Below are 16,510 nucleotides of genomic sequence, written 5' to 3' on the forward strand. Positions count from 1 at the left end.
TACACACCGCGGGTTTCTGCGAAGGAGGAGGATGGCCGCCAGGAGCCCTTTGCACACCTTGTCAGGGCTCCTCCCACAACCCTGAGAGCAGATCCTGGGTGTCCATCGTCATCCCATTTCACAGATGATTGGAATGAGGCTCCCTGAGATTAAGTAACTTCTCCAGCCCCAGGCAGCCTGATGCCAGAACGTCCCTGCTCAATCCTACACTGATGGTCATCTCCGCTATTTGTATTTCATTTTTTAGTCACGAGGAAACAGAAGCTCAGGAGGGGGTGTCACTGGGTCAGCTACGAGAAGCCAGAGCAGTTGAGACACGGGGCCTCCGACTGTGTCTCCTCGCCCTGGGTGCTGGGGGTTTGGGGGTGAGGACGGGGAAGAGGGCTGCCATGGAGGGACCCGTCTTTCACGCCGACTTAAGGACTCGCCTGCCCATGGCCCCTGGGGGTTCTGGGTTCCGGGGTCAGAAGAGCACCCTGAGTGTGGCTCAGGGACCAAGGACCGGTCTCTGTGCTGCAGTTTCAGAATGAGGAAGGCTCCTGCTTGTGAACCCCTCCCTCCCACACATGCGATGCCTCGTTCAGACTGGCCGCCCGTCTGCATTCTGGGGCAGGTGTCAGTGAAAGACATTGGGCGATATGCAGGCAGCCCAGCTTACCCAGGAAGTGCGCTCAGTGCCTGCCTGTCCTTTGCAGAATCTGCAGGCTCCCAGGACCTCCTGGAGGCCGAGAAGGCTGCCGATCTGTCTGCCCGCACGGCTGCATGTCACTTATGGGAGCACCGGTGTTGCGTGGCCGTGTGGGGCTGGCTGTAAGAACGCTGTAGACCCTGAAAAGTGTCACGTCCAGGGAGACCATTTTTCCTGCCCTGCCTGATCCACAGGGTTTGTTGAGATGATCAAATAAAATTAAAATAATGATAGCAGAGCCTACCTGGAGGTTATCCCTGCCTCCCGGAGTGCTTTGCAAACAACTCCCTGGGGAGGGGGAGGGGAGCCTCATCACTTTGACATTAGCGCAAAGTATTAATTTCCCTAAAATTATCATCGTGGACCCTGTGTTCTTATAAAATGGAGGAGCACAATATTCTGCATGACTTTTTTATTTTTGCAAATGTGGACGAACCTTGCCATCTAGCTCATCCTAACAGGACCACACATGTTAATCAGGGGCTCGTATCACGACCGCTGAAACATTCCAATTCCGTAGAATAGCTCAGCCCTCCATAGTGTTTCATGTGGGTCCATTACAACAGACGTGATGCACATTTGTTAAGTGATTTTATTCTATTTTTTTAATTTAATTTTATTTTTTTTAATGTTTATTTATTTTTGAGACAGAGAGAGACAGAGCAGAACAGGGGAGGGTCAGAGAGAGAGGGAGACACAGAATCCGAAGCAGGCTCCAGGCTCCGAGCTGTCAGCACAAAGCCTGACGTGGGGCTCGAACTCACAGACCGTGAGATCATGACCTGAGCCGAAGTCGACGCTCAACCGACTGAGCCACCCAGGCACCCCAAGGTTAAGTGATTTTAGAACAGTGAATTACGTCTATGTCCAAGAGTGGTCTGCAAACTCTGTTCTTCCTTAAGAAGATTTCTTTTTTTTTTTTTTTTAATTTTTTTTTTCAACGTTTATTTATTTTTGGGACAGAGAGAGACAGAGCATGAACGGGGGAGGGGCAGAGAGAGAGGGAGACACAGAATCGGAAACAGGCTCCAGGCTCTGAGCCATCAGGCCAGAGCCCGACGCGGGGCTCGAACTCGCGGACCGCGAGATCGTGACCTGGCTGAAGTCGGATGCTTAACCGACTGCGCCACCCAGGCGCCCCCTTCCTTAAGAAGATTTCTAAAGAACACACACACAGTTTCATTACCTTCTACCTCAGACATAGTGGGAGAGCCATGCTCTTTATCTCCAGAATTGTGCAAGCTAGTTCCCTGTATAGATTCCTGTTTTGAATGGTTCCTCATAGGTCATCTGTGATTTAAGGATTGAGATACTTTGTCCCCTAGCGAAACCAGGCTCTGCTCAAACGCTGAGATGAATAAATGCAGTCTTTATATCCTATAATGTCCTTTGCACCAGCACATGGTGGGGGTGCCTGCCTAGTTAGCAACCCATTTGCATGGATTTGTTACCCTTATCTGTTTTCTCTTCCATGACTTGCCTGCATTATCACACTCTGGTATAAAATTAAACCTTCAAAGAACATAAATGTTTTTAGCTTCAAAGAATTTAGAACATTTTCACTGTTAAGAATCATATTTTTAATGCGCTCAAAGTTGCACAAGTTAATTTATTGGAGTAACCTTGACTTCGGGGTGGGTGGTTATAGAGAACTGACTTTTCAGAGAATGAGCACAGTTTTGTGACTAAGTACCTGTTTTACGTGGAATGTAACACCTGCTTTTGCAATGTCTGTCTTGACTTCTCAACAGTAAGCTCCGTGGGGGGCAGGTATCCGGGTTGGCACAGGACTGATCACATCACAGGTATTCAATTCATGTTTCTTGAATGAAAAAATATTATTTCTAAGACAGATTGTGAAAAAAATAGTAGACAAGAAGGTCACGAATCCCTAATAGCTTCATAAAGTATGTATCTTTCCGTCCAAAGACACGACATTTTGTAAACTACACCGAGAGACTTCTGCTCTGTTTGGCTTTGCTTACGTCAAGACATGACAGAGTTATTATTTCAGAATCCTGTCCGTGTTCACTCTGACTGACTAGTGGGATATTCAAGCTCAAAAGATCCTCAAAGGGATTTTCTGGAAGAATATCGTACTGGCAAAGTAGGTCTAATCCATTTGGGAGCTCTCCAAAAATTTCCTAGTTGCCTGTTGTGTTCTCATGAGACTGTGTATCGATTCTATCCACCTGTTCTAGAGGGCAAACCAGCATCTGTGTTCTGCATCTGCCCTGGCCTCGGCTCGGGGAATGCCAGCAAGCCACGGTGCTCTAAGCCATTTATTGGCCTCTGGCTGGGCCGGATTCTGCTGGGGCTGACACACTCCCATCCGGGCAACCAGACTGTGTCAACAGCAAAGGGTCGGTTACCAGAACTTGTTGCAATGTGACATTTTCGTTTTGACTAATTCACCGCAATCCTTCTAAACCAAAAATACATTTAGCTTCCCTAGTGTGAAGGCTGCAGGGCTATAATTTTTGTCTTTCTTAATCTTCTCACTTCCTAGTCTTTTCCATATAAAAACTGCACCCTGCCACCTCAAAAATGGGTTTGAAGGTCATATATCAATACTCCTACCCACCACTGGTTTTGAATTTTGTCAACAACTAGGGGCCCTGGGGACCAGGGAATTTACCCCAAAGTCTCACCCACCTTTTGCCTCCAACACCTGGTCCTGGAAAGATGAGTTCTGAATCCCTCTGTACCTGAAAGTGTTTGTTCATACAGTGGAATAAAAAATACCTGGTCCCTCCTGAGGAGGAGACCCTAGGTGCTAAAGTGCTTTGAGCTACTTAAAGTAAAGGTGCGTACCACAAACCTTTATTATCTTAGGGAGTGAGACCCGGCTGAAAGGATCCATGGTCTTGGAATCATTCTACTGCTTTGAACGCTGCATGGCCTGCAGACATTTCCCTTTCATCTTCCCCACCCTAGGGGGAAGAAAGCTGGTCAAGCGTACATCATTTAAGAAGCGTCACGAGATACAAAACTATCACAAAGTGACAGCCAACCAGGGCTGCCCTTAACCATGCGGATTGTCCAGACAAGCTAGCCAGTAACCTCTCGGGGGCTGACGTACAACAGACTAGACATAATGACGAGACAACATAACATAGAGTTCAGAATAAAATTCCATCTCTGGGAGCGTATTCCATTGGCTTTCTCTGCTCCTGTTTCCGCTGGTGCCTGGCCTTCTGGTAGAAAACGATGATGACCACGGTGACAACACTTAGAAGAATGACGAGGAGCGTGAGCCAAAACGAGTAACCGTAGCTGTGGGTCGTTCCTCTGTAGGTGGTTGTTGGATACAGTGGGTACAGCATCTGGGCCAGCTCTTCCGAGAGATGATTGGATTGTGTGTTGGCCACGAACAGTATCATGGTCAGGAAAACGAACAACGCTGGAAAGAAGATTCAGGTTCGTGAACAATATGAAGTGTTGTGATGCATTTTTCTCCTGTCGCTTCCTTCCTTTCTTTTCTTTTTTTAAAATTTAAATCCATGTTAGTCACCATACAGTGTGATAATGGTTTCAGGAGCAGAATTGAGTGATTCATCACTTAGATGTAACACGTCACTTTCTTTCTTAGTGGAACATGTGCTCTGTGGGCATTTATGGGATGGCTAGGTTACGGTCTTGTAGGTGTTAGGGTGTAAAAGAAACGTAAGAGACGAGCTAGATCCTAGGCACGAGACGCTAAAGATGGTGCAGGCAGCGTCCGGCCAAGGGCAAACACGCAGCTCAAGCCCATCCCGAAGGGTCTGCTCCGCTGAGGGCGCGTCACATGGCCCCTCCCAGTGCACACAGAGCTGTGCTGAATGAACTGGGGAATGAGTAGACAGGAGAGTCAGCAGGAAGCTTTCTAGAGAGGTCTGGATAGTTGACAAGGATTCAAAGAAGCTGGGAAGACACAGCATTGCAAGCAGAAGACACAGCCTACACAAACCCACCCGGGGACAGTGAGCTCAGAGCAGCTGGGACTGTGAGAGAGGACCCCACTGATGGGGAGCCGCTCCGAGGGTCCTGAGCACTGAATACAGAGGAGGAGATCACCGCAGGGAGCCCCAGACACTGGCTCAGAGGCTAGACTTTCATTCTGCACACAATGGAGTGTGGCGATTAACTGGGAAGGGTCTTCTCACTAAACTCATTTTATTTTATTTTTATTCTGTTTAAAGTTTATTTATTTATTTTGAAAGAGACAGAGGGAGTGCAAGTCGGGGAAGGGCAGAGAGAGGAGGAGACAGAGAATCCAAAGCGGGTTCCGCACTGTCAGCTTGGAGCCCGAAGTGGGGCTCGAATTCACAAAACCGTGAGATAATGACCTGAGCCGAAAGCAAGAGTCAGGCGCTTAGCCGATCTGAGCCACCCAGGCACCCCATAAACTCATTTTAGAAGTTTTGGTTGTCTTATCGTCCCTTTTTTATTCTTCATAACGTCCTCCCCTGGAGAATGTGCCTTGGTATCGATTCTGGACAGCCACCTTGGCCATGGAGAACAGAGTCCTGGAGTCAGAGAGAACTGGATTCCAGGGCTCTGGCCTCCTGGCCCCGGGTGACTTGTGCACTTCCCTGGACCTCTTTCCTAGCCTTGCAGAGGGGGTCAGCTAGAGGCAAAGAGAAGATTCAGATTCATGGTTGGTTGAACTAGGGCTGGGCTGGGAGTGGGGAGGGGGTGACGGCCAAAGGGCACGGGGTTCTCTCTGAACTGATGCAATGTTCCAAGGCCGACGGAGGTGGCGTTTGCACATCTCTGGGAGCATTTACCCAACACTCGACAGACTTGGGGGGAGTGGTCAACGTGTCCTGGCTGCAGCCCACACCCGGGGACTTTCCCCAAGCCTCCAAAGGCCTGCGGGCTTTTGTGTGAGAAGAGTGCTCTGACTCTCCCCGATGGCAGACCTTCATCTTCAGTGTGACGGTTTCACTTCTCAATAATTTGTGCATCTGAGAGCCCTCTCCTCTGATGCTCTGCGCGTCTCACACTCCAATTAGCCTTCATTGCGCTCTTGTGAAGGTTCTTATGAAAACTTAGTCACAAAGGGGCGGGGTGAACACAGGGTTAACACACGTTTTCATTCGATGGAACGTGCTGGCTTTGGTTTGAACTGGGAGGGGCTGTTGCAGACAGGTGCTGACGTGAGCCCCTGTATGAAGGAGATGACTCTCCTTGTCTCCTCTCCAGCCTTCGGGGACAGGGGATTCACAGAGGGATAAAGGGAGCCCCGAGGTAGAAGGGGGATCTCCCGAAGGCTCAGGACATTGTCGCCAGTCCTGGCCTGTCACCCTCAGGCCGTGGGACCTGTCACATCACTTTCTGCTCTCTGGGTTCCTTGGCTGAGGATCAAATGTGTGGGGGAAGACAATCTGGAGAGTTCTCTCAGGCTCCAACATTCTCCTATGGTTATACCCACTATGGTCAGGGCTGGGCCATGCCGGGCCGGTGTGGTGCTAAGGGCAGGCTGGGGTCAGGGGACACAGGAGCCTGGGAGGTGACTGCAGGCGGAGACTCACGGAAAAGGAGTTTTCACTACCTTCCGCACAGCCCAAGCCTGTGTGAAGACGATCGGGAGTCCCCAGAGGCAAACCCGGGGCAAAAGCCTGGCTTCTCAGAGCTCTGGGATCAAGAAGTCATGGGAGGCGTTCAGAGGAGGCCAGACACAAAGCCCAACGCCACAAAGCTCTCCCTGTGACCTCTGCCAGAATGCAGACCTTCTCCTGACACACGGATATCATCTCAGACTGTTTTCCTGCCTCCCCCGCAGACTCTTCTGTGTGTTCGAACTTGCCCCAAGCCGGGAAAAGAACGCCACACAACTCTCTCCCCGTCAGACAAAGCTTTGTTGTTACAAGTAGGTGGGGATGGAGGGGTTGAGGGGAAGGCCGCCGGCCTGGTGTTTTTCTTGTTTTCTTCCGCAAACATGCATCGGCCTCCGTCATGTAAAGAGCCAGTGCATACTCAACTGTGGAGACAGAGCCTAAAGCTCCAGCTTTGCAGAAACAGGGTCTATGAGGCAATGGGCTTTGAGGCCTGCAGGCTGTAGAGTGGCGACATCGTCCCATTTTGTCCCTACGACCCCCTATCCAATCTTCTGGCACTAGGTCCTTATTTCCCTCTTGAAGACGCCCCCAGCCCCCGCTCCAAGGGGTCAGGCGTCCCAGCTGTTGGCTGAGTCAGCCAATGAGTTCAACTCCATGGAGGTTGTTCCGGGGCCGGGGAAGGACAATTCCAGGGAGAGTCAGATTTGGGGGAAAAGAAGTCCTTTCTTCTGGGGTTGTTGGCCAACATCCTGACTTTAAGGGGACCTGTCTGCTGCTTAACACCAGACAGAACACTGGGAAAATCAAGAGAGAAGCAACCTGCAAGGCATCTGTTCTGAGGGCGTGGGTCGAAACCCAGAATCCAGCTGTACCTGAAGCCACCACCTTTTTTAGTTTCTTAATTACCTGAGCAAAAATTAAAAGAATCCTTTTTTTTTTTTTTTTTTTTTTACCCTGGCAAAGAGTGCCAATGAGCCCTGCCTTTGGTTTGACCGAGGTGAGTTGTACTGGTAGAAAGAGCTTGGGGAAAGGAAGCCTGGCCTTTGGGTGAGGATATCTGAGTTTGTAAGCGAGTCCCTTAGCATGACTCTTGGGGAAAGCTGATGCAGGAACACTCATTCCACAGCGCTGTGGGGCCTGGCCCATGGCGGATGCCCTTTAACTCGGGGGGTTGGCTTGTTTTTACCACCAGGTAATACAACCACAGGAAGAAAGGAAAGGGCAAGTCATGCATGAATGTGGCTAAAGCAGCCCAACCCCAATCCTCAGAGCCGAGGGGTGGGTATGCAGTGTGGTACAGGCGTTCCTGGTTCCCGCCTCTGGCCTGGCTTGCCGATTATGAATGGCACTCTTAAGAGCATCCCATTTGTGAGTGTCGAGCTGCATGGATTTCCCCCGTTTCATGCTGTCTGGGGCTGGCTCCTCAACTATTAGCATGAAGAAGGCGGAAGTGTCCTTACCACTTGGAGCTGCCTGGGCTCCAGCCAGGGCATCCTTTCCCACCCCCCCTGCCCCCCAAGAGCCCTGTTCTTCTCCAGCACACCACTGCTGAGAGCCACAGCTCAGAGACCCGGGGACCTCTTCCCACCACCTGAATCCGGCCTGTGCAAGGATGGCCTCTCACAGAAGGACGGAAGGAAGCAGCCCCGAGTCCTCCTTGAGGCTTCCTGATACCAGACCACCTTTCCTGTGCTGGAAAGTTCCGGGCCCGGGGTTAAAATGAGCTACCTAGAACTTAGATGAAACCACGTCCAGAGTCCTCCCAAGGGGAGGACAGCCTTCTTCAGATCCTTTCTCGAGATCAGGTTTTCATGGTGGAGAGAGAGAGAAAGCAGAAGAAGCCTGGCCACCTGGCGAGGGCAACGAGGCCCCCCACTGAGCAGGCCTTTGGGCATTTACGGCAGCTGCAGAGCCTGGCGAAAACCCAGCAAGAGCCACACACGCTGTGACTCAAGCTGGGATGCACTTCCCATCTGCGCTGCACCCCCCCACCCCAGCCTGGACCAATAAACAAGTAAAATAAGCCAGTCACACTGCACAGAATCAACCGGGGCTCACACATCACCCGCAAGAAGGGTGTTGGCCCCAGATCCTCTAAACGACCTTCTTTGCGGTTCTCTGTGGCACAGCCATACAGAGGTGTCATGTTTGGGTTCTAGCCCACATTGACTGTTGTTACTTGGAGGTGAGAAGGAGAGTAAATAAGTGTGTGTGTGTGTGTGTGTGTGTGACTGTGTGTACGTGTGTGCGTGTGTACATGTTTGTGTATGTGCATCTGTGTATGCATGCATGCACTTCTGCGTGTGTGCACATCTGTGTGTATGTGTTTAGATGTGTGCATATGTGTGGGTGTGCATGCATGCACATGGGTGTATGTGTGTGATCATACGTGCACATGTATGCATGTAGAAGTATGTGCTTGTGTGCATATATGTGTATACATTTGTGTGTGTGCACACCTATATATGCGTGTGTGCACACCGATGTATGTATGTGTGTGTGCGTGCGCACCTGTGTATGTGTGTGTGCACACAACTGTGTATGTGTGCATGTGTGTGCATATCCATGTAGGTATGTGCATGTGTGTGCACACTTGTGTATGTATGTGTGTTTGTCACCTGTGTATGTATGAGCGTGTGTGTGTGTGTGTGTGTGTGTGCACCTCTATACCTTACACGGAACCCCACTTGGAGTTAAACACGCTACAGGAGTTTTGTTGTCACAGATGAATGTTTTGTGGACTTAGAAGCATCATGTTTAACTCCTTACGTTCTACACTCGAGAGCAGAGACTGGCATCTGTTACGCATTTTAACACGTCACACCCTGCCCCCATCTGGCCCCTTGCCTCTCACCGGTGCATTTAAAACCATTTTATTTCCCAGGATGCTTAACAACGCTGCAGATGGGCAGAAGGAGAGCCCAGGCCGCAGCATGCAGCTTGGCACCTACTAGGTCTCCTCAGTTTCTACAGCCCGGCAGTGGCCACATGGGCTCCTGTGTGTGCCAGATTCAGAGACGCAGAGACGCCGAGGACGTGCTTCCCAGCTGAGCACCGGGTGCTCCCGATGACACTCACCAGCAAGGCCACTCCAGGTGTACACGCCCACGGGCCCCAGGAACGTCTGGTAGGGGTTGCTGATGCTGTTGTAGAAGGTGAACCCGGAACTCAGCAGCGACGTGCACAGGCTGAGCACCAGCAGCAGGACGGCCACCAGGTGCAGCGTTCTTCGGGAAGAATTGTTCAGCTTCTCTAGAACTAAAGCAGCGTTGGGTCAGCACGGAGCGCAAAATGCAAACCCCAGCCCTACAGACGGGAGGGCCGCTCCCCGCCACCCGGGGGTCTCTTGGACTCCATCCGCTTGGGCACCGGGGTTAGGAGCTGCAGGGGGCATCTCGGTGTGCCAGAGCAGGAAGGGGCGTGGCCTCACGATGCTCAGGCCCCCCTCGAATGTGTGTAACCACAGGACCGTCCCAATTTCAATTTCCCAGAGGAAAGAGGGTGCCCTCCTCGATAGAGCTGCTACAGGGCTGGACGGCCCTCCTCAGTGCGTTCTGGCCTCAGACGCCTGCCATGGGCATTTCCACATCATCACGGACAGTGTCCCCCTCGCTCGGAGCACTACGATGCTTCCACTTGGGGGAACTTACAGGAGGCCACTCTGAAAACCTGTGACAGAGAGGATCTGATAGAGGCTGAGATTTCGGAGGTTGGCCCGTTACAGAGAAGGCCAGGAAGAGAGGAGCTGATGGTGACCAGGTAGCTGGCCCTGGAGACAGGCAGATGACTGCTGTGTGGACAAGTGAGGTGTCTCCACACTTCCCGACTTCACTTCCCCGGAGCCGGAGAGGACCCAGGGCCCACGTGGCTCGAATGCATGCGGAGGATGGGCCTTGGGTGAACCATCAGAATTCTCTCCGAGCTGAATTCCTCTGGGTCCTGACAGCATTTTATAAAACGCGCGTATCTCTTACGTGCAGAGGGGCTCCAGACATGAATACGCACTCGTATCTGAAACACAGATGCCCTGGGCCCCTGGCCATCAGTTCCTGCTTTTGCCATCCTGCTGTTTCTAACCGCAACCAGCCACCCTCCCCGTGTCCCTGCTTCCTCTGCTCGCTCCTCTGTTTACGACACCAAACGACCGGTGACCGGAGGCATGTGTCCCCACACTTACCTGTAACCCCAGCCAGGCACTTACAGAACGTCTCCAAAGGCTACCGGTGCGTTTTGGGGCCCCGGTAACTGCCACCACATCGACTAAAGTGTTTACCAAGATGTTCTGTGAAAGCCACGGCGACGTACAGAAAAAATAATCGGGGAAAAAGATTTCCGAGCTCCTAGTAACACGCTAACAAAATCCTTGGGAGTTGCCAGATGTAAGAACCGTGACTAGGGGGCTGGTAAGAGAAAGTAAAAGCCTTCTTCTTTCCCTTCCTGTTTCTCAGGCCCCTGGGATAGAGCAGAGAGCCACTCACAGCCTCAGCACAGAGCAGCTTTAAAGAACAGAAACCAGAAGGGCCAGGAAAGATCCCTTGTCCCAGGGCTCGGGGGCCCCTTGTCTCTGTCTTTGGTCCCAATGCTTCAAAGAACAGGAGCCCCAGGGCCTTGTGTGCACCAGGGAGGAGCGTCCTAGCAGCAAGGGGCCCTCTCTTTGCAAGGTGTCTCCTTCTCATCACTGTGTCGCCTCCATTATTCGAAATCTCTTCATCGTGCTGTGCCCAGATGCATATCTCCAGGACTTCTGCCCAGAGTCCTGATGCTTCCTCTGGAGCAACACAGAAACTCCTTGCTCCGCTCTGCCTGGCAGCCTTTCAGGTATTTGAAGAGAGATCGAAACCCCAGTGTGATTGACAGCCCACGTCTCCGGAATGTTCTTTGTCAGGCATGATTCCAAAGCTCCTGCCAGCCTGACCCCAGCTCTGTACACACTTTACTCTGACTCCAAGCTTCAAAACATGCTGGCCAGAGGGCACAGCTCTCCCGGGGTCCGAACATCTACATTGTGAATTCAGATTTGTGGCTGTTAATCAGCCGTCCTCTAGGAGGGAGACAGACTTCCTGTCACTGGACAGTGGACAGTGAGAGGCTGCAGAAACCAAACTGGTGAAAACAAGAGCAGAGGCTTGGATACTGCCCCGTGCAGCTCTGGGAGCCCTGTGGGGGAGCACAAAGGGCAGAAGAGGGGGGTTCCCAGCCCAGCGACATGGACACGATGACGTCACCACCCTTGGCTGGAGAACATTTTGCTCCTCGGTGAGAGGCGGGCCTGAGAGCAAAGTTCACCTCCCACACGGCCAGTCCCCTTGTGCCCAGCGGTACCTGGACTTCTGCTAATGACCCACGGGCAGGGCCAAGTCCTTAGCACCGCTCTCTGTGTGACGCATCCCAGGTAAGAAATCTAATGACATAGGTTAAACTAAAAATGTGGTCCTTCCCGCCACCGCCGATTGCCTGGGTGGGGACGGCCAGGGTCCGATGGCCACCTGCCCTCCGGGCACCACACGCCCTCCAGGGCAGCCACTGGGGTCGGGCTGTTCTGAAGGCCTTGAGCTCAAGCTGAGATTTTCATTGCTCTCGGGTGGCACACACCTGCTTTGGAACTGGTGGATGACGACACCAGAGCAGGAGTAGGACAAAAACGGGAGGAAGGACACACGTATTCAGCGGTGCGGGGTCTGGAGAGTCTCCAGCCGTCACCGCGAGGAAGCATTGCTCCTCCCTGGACACCAAGGAGGAAGCTCGAAGGTCTAATCAGAAATGTGCTGGGGACCAAACAAACTCGGTGTTTAGCCAATAAGAAATAATTTGGATACTTAACTAGAAAATAAGACATTTCAGTGTGGGGAAAATGCCATCTCTGAAGTGCCCTGGAGAATATTTCTGCTTTATACACTTATTAAATGCTGTAAATGGATGTACGTTTGCAAATGGTGAACATTCCTCTTGTTCAGAGTAAACTACAAAGTGACAGTCAGGTTAGGCTTTGTTTTAGACTCTTGGTAAGATCTAACAGACATGATTTTTCAAAAGGGAATCAATTTGGAGCCTACTGACTCAGACTTTTCTTTGTATTGATGTAGCAATTTATCTTAATTTTAACTGCCGTATTTTAAAATTCTAGTTCAGCCTCCGAATATCCTGCCACACAGGTATGACAGCTATATCTCCCAGCCTCCTCCTTGCTCAGAACTCAGACAATGGAAGCTGGAAATTTGGGGAAAGTTAGCAAGAACGAAATAGAATAAACCCCCATAGCATCTGACAGCTGCTCCCTGCCTACAAAATTAGCAAATACATTCCGTTCTTTTCTCTTCCTTTTCAGGGCCAAGCGTTGGAATCAGGAAAACCACCTCACAATTGGAACTAATTGCCCAGATTCTGGCAACCTCAGGAAAGAGGCCATGGCCCCCACAGCTGGGAGGCAGAAATGTGCCGGGGGCCGTGTGCAGTGTGCAGAAATGGGTCATCTGGACATCCGGGCTTTCTGTGCATGGAGATTTAACCCTTCGGGACCCACTTCGGTTTTCCAGAAGTCCTCAGAACTCAGGGGAGAGCCAGTGGCTTTGTGGGTGGGTGGGAACTGCCACCACCCGCTCCTCAAACACCTGGTCATCAGGGAGCCTGGCCTGGTGGACCCCGCAGCCCGTGGACCACAACGTACCCCTAACAGGCTGGGCCTTTGAGATCTTCCAAAAAGTCCCAGCTGGCATGCCGAGCCTCTGGGAAATGTATCTGGGTTCTCTCGGGGAGAGAAGGAGGGAGAGTGCATTTTCCACCCTTATGCTCCATCACCCAGCGTGGTCATGTCTCTGGGGACGAGTAACAAGTTGCTCGTCCTTGGAAAAGCATAGGTGTATATGGGGTGGGGTAGGCGAGTAGGAGTATTAAGGAAGAAATAAGCCTCTTTTGTTCATCTCCTTGCAATTCGTTGATTTTTGCAACAGATTTACTTTTTCTATTTATTGGTAGCTTGGGCCAATAGTGCAATTTTGGGTCCCCTGAGAACAAACTGGGTAGGTGGAGAAAAGAGACTGGTGGGCCAGTTTGTTTGTTTGTTTGTTTGTTTGTTTGTTTGTTGGTGGTGGTTTTTTTTGGGGGGGTGGGGGGGAAGATTGCAGACTGGGTGAAATTCTCCCTTGCTCTCATAGCAACCTGCACCACCTGAGTTAACTGATGGGGGCCTTTCTCTAGATAGAAGCTATGGTGAGTTGACCAAGGCCAGCAGCCATGTGCCACGCCTCTCATATCCCCGCCCCTCCCTCATGAAGCAGCTGCTCAGGGAAGTGTTTTGGACCGACATTCACTATCCAGAACTTTTGGAGTAGCAAAAGCCAGGTGCTTACTGGTAGACACAGGGCCTGTGACTCTTCATCTGGATATTGAACAAACCTGGAGACCACTAGAAGAAGCTAGGACATGTCCCGGTCAGGCTGAGCTGCCCAAATAATCTAGCGACACATTGGAGAGTTTGCTTTCCAGGTTCGGCTGAATATTTCCCCCACCAGTTGACATACTGGTGGCTGGATTCTTCCGGCGTGTGGATATCAGCCATTGTCCCTTTATGCTGTGCTGTCATTTCCAAATCTACAGCCCCCGTCGGCACGGTATGTTCAATCCCATGCAGAAATGTAGCAGAGCTTGGCAATAGTAACTATTCTTTGGAGATCTTCAGGCCAAGAAGCTGGCATGGTTGACATCTTATTAAATGGAAAGGTTAGCCCTTCACTGCTGGGGAAGGAAGTGGCATCTACACAGATACTATTATACTGCCGATGATTGGTTGCTGATTTGAGATGAGCCCCAGGTGGTCATGAGAAACCAGCAGAGCAGCACCCCTTCCTCAGTCTCCAATTCTGCTCTCCAGGGAAAACATCCCTGGGTCTGCAGCGGCTGAACACCATGATATACGTCCTAGTTACATGACGTTTCCCTATCTTGGAGAACTGTTGAGTACTCCAAGTTCAAGGGTTGTAAAAAAACCATCAGCAAGGAAGCCCCCATAGGCTCTGGGGAGCCCTTAGCAGACATGAGCTGGAGCAGCTGAACTGTGTACCTTCACTGATCAGGACGTGGTTTATCTTCTACAGTACCTAGAGGCTGGCAGTGACTTCACGACATTGGAACGCGGCTCTGCAGTAACAGAGTAAAAGCAGAGAGCCAGGCAAAGCAAAGGCAAATGTGGGCCCTGAGCCTTCAGGATTGTCCCAGCCTACGCCCACCCCTGCCCTCTCCACTCCATGGTGCCCACTTCCCTCACACGGGGCTGCAGAGCCAGGCTGGGACCTACCCTTGTGGCCTCTGAGGTTCCCTGACACAGGGAAGCAGGGCTCTCCCTGAAGCCACGTCTCTCAAATTGGAGCCGACTGATTCCAAACAGACACAGCATGAAAATCAAAAAATTCGCAGGCTGCTATCACATATTTTAAAAAATGTTAAATGTGTCTGGAGATTCAGGAACTATGACACATTCTGGTTTTGAAAATGCTATTCACATCCTGAATGTGTGACTGAATCTTGGAAAGTCTTAGCTTCTGGGTGCCGCAAAGGGAATATTCCTCCTTTCCCTGAGAAGCTGAGGTCAGGGCTGGAGGGGGGGTCGGGGAGGGAGGTGGCATTACCGACAGGCTGGAAGAGACGTTGCTTTTGCTAATGTCTTAAAAGACAAATTCTATAACTTGGAAATACAACCACATTGCTCAAACTCAAACTAAAGGCTTGAGTCTAAGGCTCCAACTCAAACTAAATATTACATTTGTACGAGATAGAAAACCATTTACAAGTCAAGAGGTAATGACTGTATCGGGCTGATAATGCCTGGCTACCTGTATGTAACACTGTTTAATGCAAGGTCAAGGTGCTGAATAAGTTACAAAGACCGCTCTTAATTTTTGAAAATGTAGTGGTATATGTTCAATCTTCAAAAGTCAAATAGGTAGCTAAATTCAACTTAGCATTCTCAGTGAATTTTTGTGTTCCACCCATCAAGAGAGGAGAGCATTATTATATAAGAAATCAGAAAAAAAAATGGGGCATTCCTACAAAACATGCAATGAATAGAATTAACAGAAATTTAGTACCAGGTCCGACAAAAATGAGATGTTTTGGAGGTAAAAATTCAAATTCGAGTAGATTAAAGAAATGAACTGGAGATCTAAGAAGGAGAACCTGATCACATTTTCCACTTTAGTTTTTCCTTGCCACCAACGAAGTTCTGGACAGGGACTGTTACCCCATCTAAAATACCACCATCCATACGCATACTTTTCCTACTATCCTCCTATGTTGGATACCATATTCCTGCTACATATATTTAATTAATTAGTTACTTGTCAGTAGACTTGGTAATATCACTTAAACATCGCCTCTGCCAGAATTATGTGGACCACGGTGCTCATAGACACAACCAGGACTGAGGAAGCTAAAACAAGAATGTGGCGAAGTTTCAAAATTAAAGATACATTTTCATACCTACGAGCCATCTCAACACTTACAAGGAGATCATTTTTGAACAGTCCTTTGGCCCATAAGGAGGATGACTTGGGTCTTACCCAGCTAACACAGTCTCCCTGCATCCCATTCAGATTCATTTATCATTTACCTTCAAAGCCTTTTTGTGATTCCTCAAGTCCATGACTGAATTCTTGGTGACTCTTGCCTTGAAAAAGTCCATAGGTGATGACAAGACTACCGTTTGAAGACGAGTCACTGATGGCAATTTGACTGCTGACCCATTCTTGAGTCCCGAGCATGGAGCAGACTACGATGAATGACCCGAAGCTTGTAAAGAAGCTGGATAAAAACATCAGTGTTTTCTTCTTCGTAGGCATCTTCTCAGGAAAGTAGGGGTCCTAAGGTTAAAAAAAATATCAAAGGTCTTTTGATAATATTTTTGGACCCACTTGGAGTCCAGTATTTAGAAATGGAGTCGAATGCTTCTTATAAAATATGAAAGCTTGCTCTTCATAGGAAGGAATATACCGAGGACCATTGGACTATGAACATGGCCATAAAGATTTACAGCACCTGAACTTTGGTCTGGAGTAAGGGGTTGCTATGGTTACAGCCAACCAGTGGAAACAAGGGCTAGGCATGGTCTTCCTAAGGACTTCCTGGATCACACAATTAATTTATAACTCTTTGCCATGCGCCCTCGTAGCAAGTTCAGCCTACCATGTCAGGACAGGACTAGAATCCCTAAAAAAATGTGGATCTGTCCTTCAAAAATGTTGCTGATTCTAGCAGCTAACAACATAGACTTGCTTTACTGGTTAAGGAC

The 16,510-nt window shown here is 50.1% G+C and overlaps 1 protein-coding gene across 1 annotated transcript; it reads right to left on the reverse strand.

Annotated features, from left to right (window-relative positions):
* Positions 1-2,279: 2,279 nt before the first annotated feature.
* On the reverse strand, positions 2,280-16,246 carry CLRN3 (clarin 3). The gene is made up of 3 exons (XM_025918414.2): positions 15,833-16,246; positions 9,310-9,489; positions 2,280-4,091 (listed from the first exon to the last, which is right to left on the reverse strand). Exons 1-3 carry the CDS (start codon positions 16,059-16,061, stop codon positions 3,811-3,813), a joined length of 690 nt encoding a protein of 229 aa, XP_025774199.1. The 5' UTR covers positions 16,062-16,246; the 3' UTR covers positions 2,280-3,810.
* Positions 16,247-16,510: the final 264 nt, after the last annotated feature.

Source organism: Puma concolor, chromosome D2, assembly GCF_028749965.1.
Source record: "Puma concolor isolate L17-30 chromosome D2, mPumCon1.1.hap2, whole genome shotgun sequence".
Classification (NCBI taxonomy): domain Eukaryota; kingdom Metazoa; phylum Chordata; class Mammalia; order Carnivora; family Felidae; genus Puma; species Puma concolor.

What these genes read in the sequence shown, in the direction of transcription:
- CLRN3 (XM_025918414.2), bottom strand. Translation starts at nt 16,061, where the DNA reads ATGCCTACGAAGAAGAAAACACTGATGTTTTTATCCAGCTTCTTTACA. An exon ending in ATCACAAAAAGGCTTTGAAG is followed by an intron (nt 9,490 to 15,832) that starts GTAAATGATAAA and finishes ACGCTGCTTTAG; the next exon opens with TTCTAGAGAAGCTGAACAAT. An exon ending in CACCTGGAGTGGCCTTGCTG is followed by an intron (nt 4,092 to 9,309) that starts GTGAGTGTCATC and finishes TCTTCTTTCCAG; the next exon opens with CGTTGTTCGTTTTCCTGACC.